The sequence below is a fragment of the Lynx canadensis genome, chromosome E2 (genome assembly GCF_007474595.2).
Source record: "Lynx canadensis isolate LIC74 chromosome E2, mLynCan4.pri.v2, whole genome shotgun sequence".
NCBI classification, from domain to species: domain Eukaryota; kingdom Metazoa; phylum Chordata; class Mammalia; order Carnivora; family Felidae; genus Lynx; species Lynx canadensis.
In genome coordinates, this window is record NC_044317.1 from 3,480,024 (window position 1) to 3,494,949 (window position 14,926).

Here is a 14,926-nt window from a genome sequence, read left to right on the forward strand (position 1 = left end):
GTGGCTCATACTGCAAATGTTCAGTTTCCACATGGGGCTAAGTGGCTGCCTTACTGGAGGGGGCAGCTCCAGGACACTTGTGTCATTGTAGGAAAGGTCCGCTGCCTTAAGGTCCCAAGTCCAAGATGCTGACTCATTTTCCGAGTGCCATTCTGCTGGGCTGAATTCTAATGTAACCGAAGGTATTGTAGCCCTGACTATCCTGAAGGAGGCAACAGGTTCAATTCCAGGGGTGTTTAGATGCCTGGGGGAGCCCCTAAAGGAGAGATTTCTCTTTTTAAAGTAGTCCCTCTACCCAGCCTGGGGCTTGAATTCATGACCCCCCCGAAACCCAGAGTCACATGCTCCACCAACTGAGCCAGCCAGGTGCCCCAAGATGTTTTTAAATAAGCTTTTCTTTCTTTTCTTTTTTCTTTTTTTTTTCTAGAATAGCTTTAGATTTACAGAAAGGTTGCAAAAATACTATGGAGGATTCCCATAGAGTGCCCACCTAGTTCCCCCTGCCCTACTCTGATCCATTTCTCAAAATTAATGAACCAATTTTGATACACTATTATTTTTTTTTTTAAGGTGCAAGGTTTATTTCCAGTTAGTTAATGTGCAGTGTTTATGAGTTTCAGGTGTCCGATCCAGTGATTCAACACTTTCACACAACCCGGTGCTGATCAGGACAGGTGCCCTCCTGAATCCCCATCGCCTATTTCCCCCATCTCCCACCCACCTCCCCTCTGGTCACCATCAGTGTGTTCTCTGTCCTTAAGAGCCTGTTTCTCGGGGAGACTGGGTGGCTCAGTCGGTTAAGCGGCCGACTTCAGCTCAGGTCACCATCTCATGGTTTGTGAGTTCGAGCCCTGCATTGGGCTCTGTGCTGATGGCTCTGTGCTGATGGCTCGGAGCCTGAGCCTGCTTCAGATTCTGCGTCTCCCTCTCTCTGCCCCTCCCCTGCTCACACTCTGTCTCTCTAGCTCTCTCAAAAATAAATAAACATAAAAAAAAAAAAGAGCCTGTTTCTTGGTTTGCCTCTCTTTTTCTCCTTTCTTCATTTGTTTTATTTCTTAAATTCTACGTATGAGTGAAATCATATGCTATTTGTCTTTCTCTGACCTATTTCACTTATTATACTCTCTAGCTCCATCCATGTCGTTGTAAATGGCAAGATTGCATCCTTTTTATGGCTGAGTAATATTCCATTGTATATATACACACATCTTCTTTATCCATTTATCGGCTTCCATAGTTTGGCTATTATAGATAATGCTATAATAAACATAGGGATGCATGTATCTTTTTGATTAGTGTTTTTGCGTTCTTTAGATATATACCCAGTAGTAGAATTTACTGGATCGTAGGGTAGTTCTATTTTTCACTTTTGAGGACCTTCCACACTGTTTTCCAGAGCGGCTGCACCAGTTTGCATTCCCACCAGCAGTGGAAGACGTTCCCCTCTCTCCACATCCTCACCAGCACTTGTTTCCTGATATACTGTTATTAACTAAAGTCCACTCCTACTCACATTTGCTCAGGCTTTCCCTAATGTCCTTTTTCTGTTCCAGGACCTCAAGTGACATTGAGTGATGTCTCCTTAGGCTTCTCCACTCTGTGACAGTTTTTTAGACTCGGTTTTTGATGAATTTGATAGTTTTTTTTTTTTTTTTTTTTACTGTTTATTTATTTTTGAGAGAGAGAGACCGAGGGTGAGCGGGGAAGAGGCAGAGAGAGGGAGACACAGAATCCGAAGCAGGCTCCAGGCGCCGAGCTGTCAGCACAGAGCCCGACGTGGGGCTCGAACCCACGAACCGCGAGATCATGACCTGAGCCGGGTCAGACATTTAACCGACTGAGCCACCCAGGTGCCCCTCCTGTATCCACCTTCTTGAGGGCAGAGTCTCTATAGACATTGTTTGGAATTCTTCTGCACAGTAAGGTTGTCACTTTGTCCCCATTTATTTCATCTCCAGCTCTTAATTCATTACCACACAGGTCACCCCCACCTTCTAGGGGAGGCATTGTTTTACAAGAGCCAGTAGTGGTGTGAGAGTTCCGACCACCCAGTCTAAAGCAACAGGCTACCTGTGCCACATCCGTCCGGTCTGTCCCTACGCCTTTCCTTCCCCCTCATCTGTATCCTCTCTCCCCCACTTTCAAAGACCAGCCGTGAGGACAGGCATTTGGAAGTCCTCTCTGGACCTCAAGAGTGGCTCAGAGCTGAACCATATTGGAGCACATCCCTTCAATTTCCAATTTTCCCAGTTACAAAAACCTCCAGGGAGACAGTAAGGTGTATGATCACTGAATCAGAAAGTCTACTTCTGGAGCTTAGGGAAGGCATTTTATTTTTAATTATTACTATTATTTATTATTATTTTGAGAGAGCATGAAAGGGCGAGCGGGTGAGAGGCAGAGGAAGAGGGAGAGAGAGAATCTTAATTAAGCAGGACGATCATGAGATCCTGACCTGAGCCAAAACTCAAGAGTCCAACGCTCAACCGACTCAGCCACCCAGGCGTCCCTGTAACTGGCTCTTTTCACGTGGCATAATGAATTCAAGGTTCATCCCCATTGTAGACAAATCAGTTCCTCATTCCTGTCTGTGGCTCAATAATATTCCACAGTATGTACAGACTATGTTTCGTTCCTCTGTCCCTCGGTTGAAGGACATTTGAGTGGTTTCCACCTCTCAACTGTTGCGAGTCATGCTTCTGGGTATGGAAACACATTTAACCGCCCCCCCCCCCGGCCAGGTGACCCCGACGTATGCTCCTGTTTGAGACTCCAAGATGTCATCATTTTTGCAGTGTGTAATGCTCGCCGTCTCATCTTGTTCTCTCAACAGCCCAGTGGGGTAAGGGCAGCCCTGCCCCTGTTCTACAGACGAGGACAAGGAGACTCAGGTGATGTGGCCCCCGGGCTCTGCTAGCTTTTCCACTCGTCCCGTCGTGCGTGGTCTCTCTGAACCTCAGCTTTCCCACCAGCTCTTTTCCTTTGCTCTTTTCCAGGCTGTGAAAATCAGGGAGGGAAGCCTCGCCAACTGCGGAGCACAAATATTTGCCAGTCAAGAAAACATTCCCCTATCAGTCAAAACCCAGACAAGCTGGCATACACCCTCTGCAGATGCCTGAGGGAGCTTCTATTTCAGGAGGGACCAGGTGGCTTGCAGCTCCTCCCCCCGCTCCCCAAACATCCCAGGGTTCTTCTCATTCACTGAGGTTCAAAGCAGTCACTTGCCTTCCGTCGCACAGCATCCAGAGGGACCTTTTACTTATTTCCCCCCCTTTTATTTCCTTCAAAAAATCTCCACGCTCAATGAGGGGCTCTAACTCAGGACCCCACGATCAAGAATAGCTCCCTCTGAGGTGCCTGGCTGGCTCAGTTGGTAGAACATCTGACTCTTGATCTCAAGGTCATGAGTTCAAGACTCACGCTGGGTGTAGAGATTACTTAAAAAAAAAAAAAAAAAAAAGAGGCAGGGGCCTGAGCTCCCCGCCCCCCCAAAAAGAAAAAAAACCCAGTCACCTGCTCCACAGACTGAGACAGCCAGGCTTTGAAAGTGTTTGTCTTAATGAATGGCATACAATGAAGGAGATTTTCCAAAGCAGATAAACAGCAGACATAGCTTTCTAGGCCATGTGGGTGGGCAGAACTTAATTATGGCCTTACTTCATCTCTCTGGCAACCCTACAGGAGGCAGGTGCATGGCGCAAGTTTCAGGGGGGCTAGGGAGGAAAACATGGGGCTACCTGGGGTGGGGCAGCTTTCCTGTCGCATTCACAGCACTGGAATCCGCCTGTCTCCAGGGCCTAGTGATCAAGGGTTCAGATTCAGCCCACTGCCTGTCCCTTCTAGCCTGCAGCCAGCAGTTTCACCTCCCAGCAAGCTTTCCTGGCCCTGGTTAACATTCAGTTTCTACAAGCGTCCACGTTGTCACCTTCTAGGGGATTCTGACACAGAAGAGTGTGAGAAGCACTATCGGGTGTTACAAAAGCTCGCCGCGTGGAGGGACTGTGCAGCAGCCTTCAGGAAACTCCCCTGGGGTCCTTGCCCACGTACGAACTCTGAGCCTCTTCCCGAACTTTCTGAGCTGGAACATGCGGGAGGGGTGGAGGAATGCGCATTTTTATAGGTTCTGACCAGTATGTAAAGACAGGACAGAAGGCTGTGAAGTTAAGAGAACTAGGCTTTCCTTCACTCCGCTGGGGCCCCGGCGCCTTCTGTCCAGCCAGGTCACGCCGTGGCCTAATAATAAATGCATTTACTCCCGGCCCTGTGCGGGACCCCATGTAGACGTCCCCCGAACTCCACCCACAGTTTGAATCAGAGTGTTGGCGATTAGGCGTCCGGGACAGGTGAATGGACACGGAAGCATGGTGACAGCTGAGCAGCAGGACAGGCAGAACCAGGGGCACAGCCCGAGAGAGGAGTGAGAAGGGGGAGGGGTCTGGACGCTTCGGGTCGCGGGAGGGGGTGTGGCCGCGGCGCGGGCGGGGCGGGGAGGAGCCGGGAGAGGGGCGGGGCCGGGACGCGGAAGGGGGGGGTAGGACGTCGACGCGGGACGTGAGGGGGCGGGGCCTGGTCTCGAAAGGTACGGGGCCGCCCCGCGGGAGGGGGTGGGCCGGGCCGTCAGAGGGGCGGGGCCGGGGTCGATCGGGGGGGCGGGGTCGGGCCGTGAGAGGAGCATGGTCACGCCATCAGAGGGGCGGGGCCGGGCCGCGGGAGGGGCGGGGTTGGGGCGTGAGAGGGGCGGGACGGCGACGCTTGATGGGGGGGGCTTGGGCCCGCGGCTTGGGGACGCGGCCCGCAGCCGGGGGGCGTGGTCTGCTCTCAGCCTCGTTGACCCTCGCCAATCCGTAGGCTCGAAGCGGCCGCGGTCCCCGCCTCCCGCCGCTCAGGGGAGAGCGCCGCTTTGCTATTGGTTGCCGATGCTCGTTCCGGCCGGGGGCCGGGCCCCGCGCGGTGGCGGGAAAGCTGAGGCTTCCGCGCTTCCCTGGACCTTGAAGGGCTGCGGGAGGCGCCAGCATGGACGCGGCTGAAGTGGAGTTTTTGGCTGAGAAGGAGCTGGTTACCATTATCCCAAACTTCAGCCTGGACAAGATCTACCTCATCGGGGTAAGGGCTGGGCCGGGCATTTGTCTCAGACCCCAGCTCCTGAGAAAGGCCCTAGTGTCGGAGCTTCTGCGGACGCCTGGCCTTCAGTTCGCCGAGTGGTGGGGAGGAGTGCGGGGGGAGTACGGATGCGGACCCCGAGTGGCCAGGGGAGTACGGGATAGGGGACGCCGAGTGGCGGGGGCGGGGGGAGTACGGGGTGGGGGGGACGCCGAGTGGCGGGGGGGGAGTACGGAGTGGGGGGACGCCGAGTGGTCGCTGGGAGGGGGGAGTGCAGGGTGGGGGGACGCCGAGTGGTCGTGGGGGAACCCTGAGTGGCCGGGGGGAGTAAGGCGGGGAGGGGGGTCGGAATACGAGAGGGGGGAACGGAGGGCGAGGGAGGCCGAGGAGACGAGGGGACGAACAGATGGGGCGACGTTGTGAGTCTGGGCCCGGAGAGACCAAGTCCGCGGGCTGGGCCCGCCCCTCAGCTGTTCCTCGTCCTCCCAGAAACCGGCCCCGGTGGGCTGGCCAGGTGTGCGCAGGTGAGCACAGTTCTGCTCCCTCGCTTGGAGCGGCGTCCCTGGGTCTGTGTTCGCAGCTGGGCTTTTAGATTTCTTTGGGTTTCGGCTTGTGCGGCGCCCTTTCTCTTGTTGGACAGCAGTGGGGTCCGGTGATGCTCGTTGCCCTGTTTTGTCTTACTGGGGGCTTGATTTTCTTTTGGTAGGGGGACCTGGGGCCTTTCAACCCCGGCCTACCGGTGGAGGTGCCTCTGTGGTTGGCGATTAACCTGAAACAAAGACAGAAGTGTCGGCTGATTCCTCCTGAGTGGATGGATGTGGGTAAGCATGTGGGTGGAGCAGAGCTGGGGTGACCCGCGCCCTTCGGGTGGAAGCAGGGGGCCCCTTCCACGCAGGCCACCAGCCGCTGATCAGCTGAAGTTAATGAGTGGTTGGAGACTCACCTGGCAGAGTTCGTGCATGGCTATTACCAATGTCACGCTGGTTTGAGGCATGTATACCAATTTTCGCTTAGGTTTTGACTGTAAGATATTTCAACTTTTTTTTTTTTAACTTTTTTTTTTTTAACGTTTATTTATTTTTGAGACAGAGAGAGACAGAGCATGAACGGGGGAGGGGCAGAGAGAGAGGGAGACACAGAATCGGAAACAGGCTCCAGGCTCTGAGCCATCAGCCCAGAGCCCGACGCGGGGCTCGAACTCACGGACCGCGAGATCGTGACCCCGGGTGAAGTCGGACACTTAACCGACTGAGCCACCCAGGCGCCCCAGATATTTCAACTTTAATTTATTTTTTTTTAATTTATTTTTGAGAGAGAGTGAGAGACAGGGCATGAGGAGGGGAGGGGCAGAGAGAGGGAAGCACAAAATCTGAAGCAGGCTCCGCACTCTGAGCTGTCAGCACAGACCCGACGCCGGGCTTGAACTCACGAACCGTGTGAACGTGACCCGAGCCGAGGTCGGCCGCTTAACCGACTGAGCCACCCAGGTGCCCCTCAACTTGCTTTACATTTAAAACTATCGTACGACGTTGAAGGGGCATTTCTTGGGACTTTTAAAAAATAACTCTGTTGGGGCCCCTGGCTGGTTCCGTATGCAATGCTTGATCTTGGGGTCGTGAGTTTCAGCCCCACGTCAGGGATACGGTTTACTTAGAAAATACTTCTATAGGGGCGCCTGGGTGGCGCAGTCGGTTAAGCGTCCGACTTCAGCCAGGTCACGATCTCGCGGTCCGTGAGTTCGAGCCCCACGTCGGGCTCTGTGCTGACAGCTCGGAGCCTGGAGCCTGTTTCCGATTCTGTGTCTCCCTCTCTCTCTGCCCCTCCCCCGTTCATGCTCTGTCTCTCTCTGTCCCAAAAATAAATAAAACGTTGAAAAAAAAATTAAAAAAAAAAAAAAAAAAAAAAAAAAAGAAAATACTTCTATAGGCTAGCATGTGGCTCAGAGTCATCTTACATGGTAGGGCATGCATGCAAATGATGCATCATCTCAAACAAGGGAATATTATTTGGCCATATAAAGGAAGGAAGTACCTGTTATGCTACAGCTGAATGAACCTTGAACACGTGATGCTAGCGAAAAAAAGACCCAAAGATCACACCCAACTCTGAATATACTAAAAACTGTCGAATTGTACATTTTAAATGGGTGAGTTGTATGGTGCGTTAATTATGCCTCAGTAAAAAAGAAAATGAGGCACAACAATGCAGACAGGCTTCATCCTGAGCCTTTGCGGTCTTTTTCCTACCTGAGACAAAAGCGGCTCATTCTAGCAAAGAACATTCATTTTACTTGGAATGGGGGGTCCATACGGAATGTGAACGGCCTCTGAGTGACTTTGATCATCCCCTGCCAATTGGGAATCACTCGGGGGCACCTCCCTCCTAGAAGCAAGGACCCTCCGAGCCAGCCACTGTCAAGTACACTTCCGGAAAGACTGTGGGCATCTTCTCCTTCCGGTCCTAAAGGTGGGGGCTGGCGGCCCTGGTGGGTCTGCCACAAAGGGTAACCCCCAGCTCCTTCTGCTGAGGGGCTCTTGCCAAAGCAGGGAACGCTGCCAGGTCTGGCTCTGTTAGTGCTACCTCCTGTTCCGGCAGTTTGGGTCCATCCAGACCCAAGGTGACGGGGGCAGAGGCTGTCTTGTCTCAGGCTCATCAGGGCCAGAGAAGGTGTGGAGGGCATTAACCCGAGCTTTTTCACTGGCCGAGGCCACACTGGGGTGAGTACTAGTGAAACAGCATTAGTCAGTAGGCTCGGCCCGGGAGCGGGCCACCTTCTCATTCCGCGGCCATAGCGGAGTCCTACCTGCTCTTGGGTGTCCTTTAAACGGAATCACCTGGTAGGTGTTGACTTCTCTTATTTAAGGCTGTTGCACATGCCATTACGTCATTCTTCTGTTGCCGAGCAGTGTTTCATTCACGGTAGAGTACTCCAGTTCGGTCACCCATTGTTCTGTCGGCGGATGTTTGGAGCCTTTCCCATTTTGGGCCATTGCTAATGAGGCTCTTATGAACATTCCTGTCCAAGTCTTTTTGTGGATCTATGTTTCCAATTCTCTTGGGTAAATACCGAGAGTGGCAGATTGCCAGGTCACAGGGCAGACTGTGCTTAACTTTGTAAAAAACTGTCAGCCAGCCCTCCAGAGTGGTTGGGCTGTCACTTATCCCGCCAGAAGTGTAGGAGAGCTCCCACTGTTCCGCATCCTGGCCAACGTTGGGTGATGTCAGTCTTTTCGAGTCATTGCAGAGTTTGAACAGAGGTGTTTCATACTGACTTAGATACTGGAGGAGAACCAGTCAGATGTGCGTGGGGTGAGGGCAGTGAGGCGTAACCCAGGCTGAGAGTAGTTTGCCCAGTTGCTGGAGGTGGGCAGACGTGGTTGGAGTCTAGGCGTATTTGAGTTTGTTTATTTTGAGAGAGAGCGTGTGAGCAGGGGAGGGGCAGAGAGGGAGGGGGCGAGAGAATCCCAAACAGGCTCCACGCTCTCAGCGCAGAGCCCTATTCAGGGCTCAAAGCCACAAGCTGTGACATGATCTGAGCCGAAATCAAATCAAGAGCTGGACGCTCAACTGACTGAGCCATCCAGGTGCCCCTAGGTGTATTTTGAAGGAAGAATCCACAGGATTTGCTGAAGGACGGGCTGTGGGATCTGAGAGGAGAGTTAAGAATGGATGCCAGGGAGGGGGTGCCTGGGTGGCTCCGTTGGTTAAGTAAGCGTCAGATTCTTGATTTCGGCTCAGGTCTTGATCTCACGGTTCGTGAGTTCAAGCCCTGCCTCGGTCTCTGTGCTGCCAGTATGGAGCCTCTTGGATTCCCTCTCTCTCTCAAAATAAATAAGTAAACTTAAAAACAACAACAACAACAAAAAAAAAACGGTTGCCAGGGTTGCTGGCCTGAACTACAGAAGGATACGGAGGTGCTGTTCCCTGAGCTGGGGGAGACTGCAGGAGCGTGAGGGCTGGGGTGGGGACCAGGAGTCGGGGTTTGACCATGTTACACTGGAGGTGCCTATTGGATATCCAGGTAGAAATCATGTGAGCAGGAGTCTTGGGTCAGGGAGCTTGGGAAGGGGAGATGTGGGGATATGAATGAGGAGGTCATCAGGAGTGTTTAGATGGTATTTAAATGAGGCAGGATGAAGCCACATGGGATGTGGTTTGGGTGGCGAAGGGGTCAGGGGACTGAGCTCTATATCCCAGTGTTGAGAGAGAGGTCAGGAAGGCCTGGAAGAATCCGCGAGACAAGAGTACTCAGAGCATGGTGTTCCAGAAATCAAATAATAAATCTGCCCTGAGGAGGTTTGATCTTTGTCAGATGTGAGGACAGATGGAACCATTGGGTTTGGCTGAGCAGAGGCCATGGGGGTCTTGGTGAGCTGTGTTGGTGGAAGGGTAGAATACAAAGGAAGTTTAACTCTTGGAAAAATGGTTTGCTGTCGGGAGAATGTTTACACCCAGTGTGAGGCTCGAACTTTGGGCTGCGGTATGGCACCAGGGGAGAATGGGGGCCACCACTGAGAGCGAGACCCCCCAGCATAGTTGTGTGTGTGTGTGTGTGTGTCCTTTAGCAACAGTGGCCGGTCCAGGTTCAGGACTTTCTCAGACCAGTGAGACAGGGAGATGGGACTGGGCTCCACTGAGTGGCTCCAGCTGCGAGCGTTCAGCCCTCCAGTGTCCTCACCCCGCCCCCCGCCCCGGCCGCTGTGGCCGTCTTGCTCTTCTGGAAGACGCCTAAGTAAGTTTCTCCAGCAGCCGGTCCCTTTGTGCATCAAAGGCAGGACGCTGTGCTCTTTCCCTAAGAACTCTGATGTCCTTTCTTCAGTAATAGACCCTGCGGGCCAAAGCAGCAACGGTGAAGGAAATTTACCACCTTCCATAAGAGAAATATTGGGGGAAATAGACCCTGAACCATCTGGTGACTGGTGTGTTATTCCAAAAAGTGTTTTCTTCTTCTTCATGTTTTTGTTAGTTAATTGAATAGGTAATAGAGACATTTGGTTCATTTGGAAGGCTTAAAAAATACACTGGGTGTGGTGATGGTAAAACGTATACTCTTGTAAATTTCAGAAAAGTTGGAGAAGATTAGGGATCACGAGCGAAAGGAAGAAACTTTTACCCCTATGCCTAGCCCTTACTACATGGAACTTACCAAACTCCTGTTAAATCAGTAAGTACATTTCCCTTCTTAGAGCCCACCTGTGGGATACAACTCGTGATTCTCCTCCCCTGGCCTGTCCCTCCTATCCTGTCGCACGTTCACCTCTGGGGTCAGCGGCGTCCCTGGCCACCCGGTTCCTCAGATCAGTAATCCGGGAGGCGTGTGTGTGCACGCACCCTTGCCTGGGCTCCCTCCTTTTCCCTTTCCTCTTCCCACCCCTCCCTCTCCTAGGCAATCCCTCGGCTCTCTGTCACTTGGCATTGGACCCAGGTGTGAGCCTCCATTGTCCTCTCCAGCCTTTATTCTTTTTTTTTTTTTTTTTTTTTAATTTTTTTTTTCAACGTTTATTTATTTTTGGGACAGAGAGAGACAGAGCATGAATGGGGGAGGGGCAGAGAGAGAGGGAGACACAGAATCGGAAACAGGCTCCAGGCTCTGAGCCATCAGCCCAGAGCCCGACGCGGGGCTCGAACTCACGGACCGCGAGATCGTGACCTGGTTGAAGTCGGACGCTTAACCGACTGCGCCACCCAGGCGCCCCTCCAGCCTTTATTCTTAACCGTAGCTGGGCTCTATGAGTGAAGCTTTACCCCTCGGTCTTTGTGCGCGGGAGTTCTCGCACGGCCTCCGCAGGAAAGGCCAGAGGGCTCGCGCTCGCTCGGAACCCTAGCTGTAATGAAAGCCCGCTAGTGCAGTCACTTCTTGTTTCCCTGTGTCCAGTTCTGGCTCCCCGTTGGCTGCTGCTTTTTTGTTGTTCAAGAGGAAAACTTTTTTTTTTTCCCCCCGAGTGAGCGAGCGAGCGAGTGAGCTGGGAAGAGGGGCAGAGGCAGGGACGGAATCTTAAGGAGGCTCCACGCCGGGCAAGGAACCTGACAAGGGGCTTGATCTCACAGCTAGGAGATCGTGACCTGAGCCGACATCAAGAGTCAGACGCTTCGCTGAATGAGCCCCCCCAGGTGCCCCAGAGTAGTCTTTTAAAGACGAGTGGTTTGTGACTCCCCTGTTCCTTGGAGCCTGTCCGGGGTTTGGGCTGATGTCCTGATTACGGCTTGCAAAGCGCCGCCTAGCCTGGGCTCCTCCTGCCTTCTCTCACGGCTCTTACACCTTCTTCCCTCTGATTCCCACGTCGGCCTCTCACTTCTGTACACGTACCAGGGTCCTCGGGGCTTCCGTACTGTGTTCCCTGTGTCCAGTAGGTCCCTCTATTCTCTGCTCCCTCCTTTGGTTTAGCCCGACGGGGGCTCTCTCACAGGTTCTGTGTGCCTGTCCTCTCGGCAGCTCTGTAGCCCCGTGGCATTTGTCAGCTGTGGTCTCGTAGTCACTCGTGTGGCTGTGCCTGCCACCCCCACCCCAGTGCTAGTGGGAATGGGTAGGGACTAATTTGCACTAGTACGGTGCCTGGTGCACACGTTTGTTGAATGAACGAATGACGTCAGTAGAGGGGGGCAGGCAAGTGTGGATGAGTTTTACTTGGGAGATACTAGAATGTGATCTGCAAAATGGGGGGAACCTGGGTGGCTCAGTTGGGCCCTGTTGGGCCCTGTGCTGAGCATGGGGCCTAAGTTTCTCTCTCTCTCTCTCTCCCCCTCCTCCACCGTCCCTTCCCCCCCCCCCCCTCTTGCGTGCTTGCTCTCTGAAAACAAAAAATTAAATAAATAACAAAAGCGTGGGGCGCCTGGGTGGCTCAGTCAGTTAAGCGTCCACGTCTTGATTTTGGCTCAGGTCATAATCTCACAGTTGGTGAGTTCGAGCCCCACGTTGGGGTGTGGCATTCTTTGTCTCGCTCTCCTCTCTGCCTGTCCCCTGCTCACACGCCCAGTCAGTGGGCGAGCCGTGTGAGCCTGTTGACCGGCAGCCTGAGGAGTGCTGTTCCCCTTATGTCGGGATGCAGCCGCCTGCTGGTGCCAGAGAAGGGATCCTTGGCTTGAAAAACGAGGGACAGTTGACGAGGGGAGAGGACGCTGTAGGTAGGAGGCAGGGACCTGTTCTGTTTGGGGAAGCAGAGCTGTTGGGGCAGGTGTGAAGGGTAGGGGAGCCCGGGCTGTTATTCTGGGGCTGCAGAGGCCCCGGGAGGGTGTGCGACGGATCTGAGAGCCTCGTGGGGCAGCAGAGAAGGTGACTTGGAAGGGAAAATACGGACGCCGAGGTGAGGGGCCTGCTCATCTTTAGTTTTTGTTTTGTTTTTTTGTTTATCTTTTAATTTTTGAGCAAGCATGAGCAGGGGAGGGCCAGAGAGAGGGGGAGAGAGGATTCCAAGCAGGCGCCGTGCTCGATCACACGCAGCATGAGATCGTGACCTGAGCCAAAATCAAGAGTCGGATGCTCAACCGACTGAGCCACCCCAGCGCCCCAACATGTTTAGTTTCTGAAGTTCAGTGTCTTATGTATGCGGTTCCTATCGAAACTCTTGTTTGAGAATTCTTTGTAACTCATTCGGCCAGGGGCCCTAATTTTACCTTTGTTCTGCAGTTCGGTTAACAAAGTAGCTGGGGTCCTTTGTTCCTTAACCTGCTATTCAGAGCGTCAGATCCAAATGTTTGGGTCTTCAATCCAATCCACCGTGTAGATTCTATACCACTGATTCTCCACTGCTAATCACAAGCTACTTTCAGCTTTCCCAGCATGCCTGGTGGCGGATGGTGTTGGCCTCTGCTTTCGTCTTCTCTTTTGTCTTCTCCTTCAAAGGTTAGTTGAAAATCTAGCTCCCAACGGGACGGCTGTCACGCTGACCCTTGCTGGCTCCAAACTTTTACCCAGAATTCACTGGATATAGGTTTGCCGGGTTTATGCTAATGCGCAGTTTCTTCTTCGGTTTCTGTAAGCGTACTTGTTTTCTCTGTGGACTGGGACCGTCCCTAGCCTTCAGAGCTTTGGGGAGGCCAGAACTGCTTTGTGGTGCGAGCCCAGTGCCCGGCACAGAGCTGTTGTCTTCCCCTGGTGGGTTGTAAGCCCTTGGATAAACGAGGAGGCGTGAGCATAGAAGTCATGACCTTTGAGCCAGCCCGTGAAGCAACTTCATTCAAGGCGGAAATTCTACGGCACAGAATACTCCGTTACCCTGAGACAGAGGATGTCCGACTTCCAGCTTACTCTCCGAAGGTCTCGCGCTGCGGCCTGCCGCAAGGCAGCTGACGTGAGCACAAGTAACTTTGTGCGGATGGATCGTGGCTGAATTTTCTTGGCACCCAGCTTACCTGCCGGAAACGTTTACGTCTTCAAACTGAAAACAAAGGGAAACGCATTTTGTGTTTATAACGGCTCGTGTTTCCCTGAGCCCAAGCAGCAGTTTTTCAACAGCCGCTTCTACCTGGAAGGGCACCTGGCTGGTTCAGTGGGTGGTGCGGGTGGTGAGTTTGAGCTCCCCATTTGGGTGTGGAGCCTGCTTAAAAAGTAAAGGCCGCTTCTCCCCAGATGTTGCCGTCTGTAGTCTACCAAGTGCTTCCTTACGTGATTTTTTTCACATTTGCTTCCCTCAGTGCTTCAGACAACATCCCGAAAGCGGATGAGATCCGGACCCTGATCAAGGATGTGTGGGATACTCGCATCGCCAAACTGCGGGTGTCTGCGGACAGCTTTGTGCGGCAGCAGGAGGCCCATGCCAAGGTGGGCGCGGTGGGGGCGGGGCGGAGGGACGCCCCCTCTCGGTAGATTTTACATTTTCTCAAATCAAACACTCCTCAACCAGCCCAGTCGGTTTTCCCTTGTTTAGGTGGATAACCTGACCTTGATGGAAATCAACACCAGCGGGGCTTTCCTCACACAAGCGCTCAATCACATGTACAAACTCCGTACAAACCTGCAACCTTCGGAGAGCGTCCAGTCGCAAGACTTCTAGAGAAAGACCCGAATTTGTAAAGAAAGGCCGGCCGGAGGCGTGCCAGGTGGTATGTGTGCGTGCCCAAGACGTGGTAGGGGCACTCTGATTTCTGGAGTGTTCTAGAACCGTTTTTAAACGCCTGAGAAACTGTGTACCCAAACAAGGAATGGGTTCGTGACATTGGTGGAAAGCAACAGGTTCGTGCTCAGTCATCGAGACACTTGAATTCCACATCTGTCTCTGGGAGCCAGCTGTTCTTTTATGGGGGGAAGAAAGCAGCTTTGGCGAAACATGTGATCTTTCCTAGCAGAGCCTCCGGCCTCCCGGGTGGTTGTCGTGTGGGTGAGCATTCGGTGATGTTTTGTGTTTTAAAGAGTGATACAGTAGGAGTGGTGATGTGGCCTAGGACTTTCCTTCCTTGACCAACGCTGATCTCTTGGGCTAAACTTAGCCTCTCCTTGAGTTTGCTCACAGAGAAGGACACAGTTCACCATCTGAGCCCAATAAAGACGGAATCCGCGCAATTCTTGAACTGGGGTTTTCTTCTGCATTACTACCGAGGGAGCAAGTCCCATGGCTGAAATGGCCTGACTGATCAAACGGAGATCAAGGGGTAATCTTCAGGCTGTTCTCTTGGGTACTTCCGGTTAAGGTGCAGGGCTGCTTATCAGGAGGAAAGCCAGCGGGGCGCCTGGGTGGTTCAGTACCTTAAGACTCAGGACATGATCTCCTGGTTTGTGGGTCTGAGCCCCGCGTGGCACTCCACGCTAACAGCATGGGGCCTGCTCGGGATTCTCTCTGCCGCTTGCCATGTGTGTGTGCGTGCATGCACGTAAGCTCTCAAAGTTAAAAAA

At 53.0% G+C, this 14,926-nt stretch overlaps 1 protein-coding gene across 2 annotated transcripts; it reads left to right on the forward strand.

Annotated features, from left to right (window-relative positions):
• Positions 1-4,968: 4,968 nt before the first annotated feature.
• Positions 4,969-14,596, forward strand: GINS2 (GINS complex subunit 2). 2 transcript variants are annotated; one of them, XM_030298104.1, is made up of 5 exons: positions 4,969-5,103; positions 5,807-5,921; positions 10,165-10,264; positions 13,732-13,858; positions 13,965-14,596. In XM_030298104.1, exons 1-5 carry the CDS (start codon positions 5,014-5,016, stop codon positions 14,088-14,090), a joined length of 558 nt encoding a protein of 185 aa, XP_030153964.1. In that variant the 5' UTR covers positions 4,969-5,013; the 3' UTR covers positions 14,091-14,596. The 2 variants fall into 2 exon arrangements, with proteins under 2 accessions (XP_030153964.1, XP_030153966.1); XM_030298106.1 differs by having other exon boundaries at positions 13,941-14,031.
• The last annotated feature ends 330 nt before the right edge of the window (positions 14,597-14,926 follow it).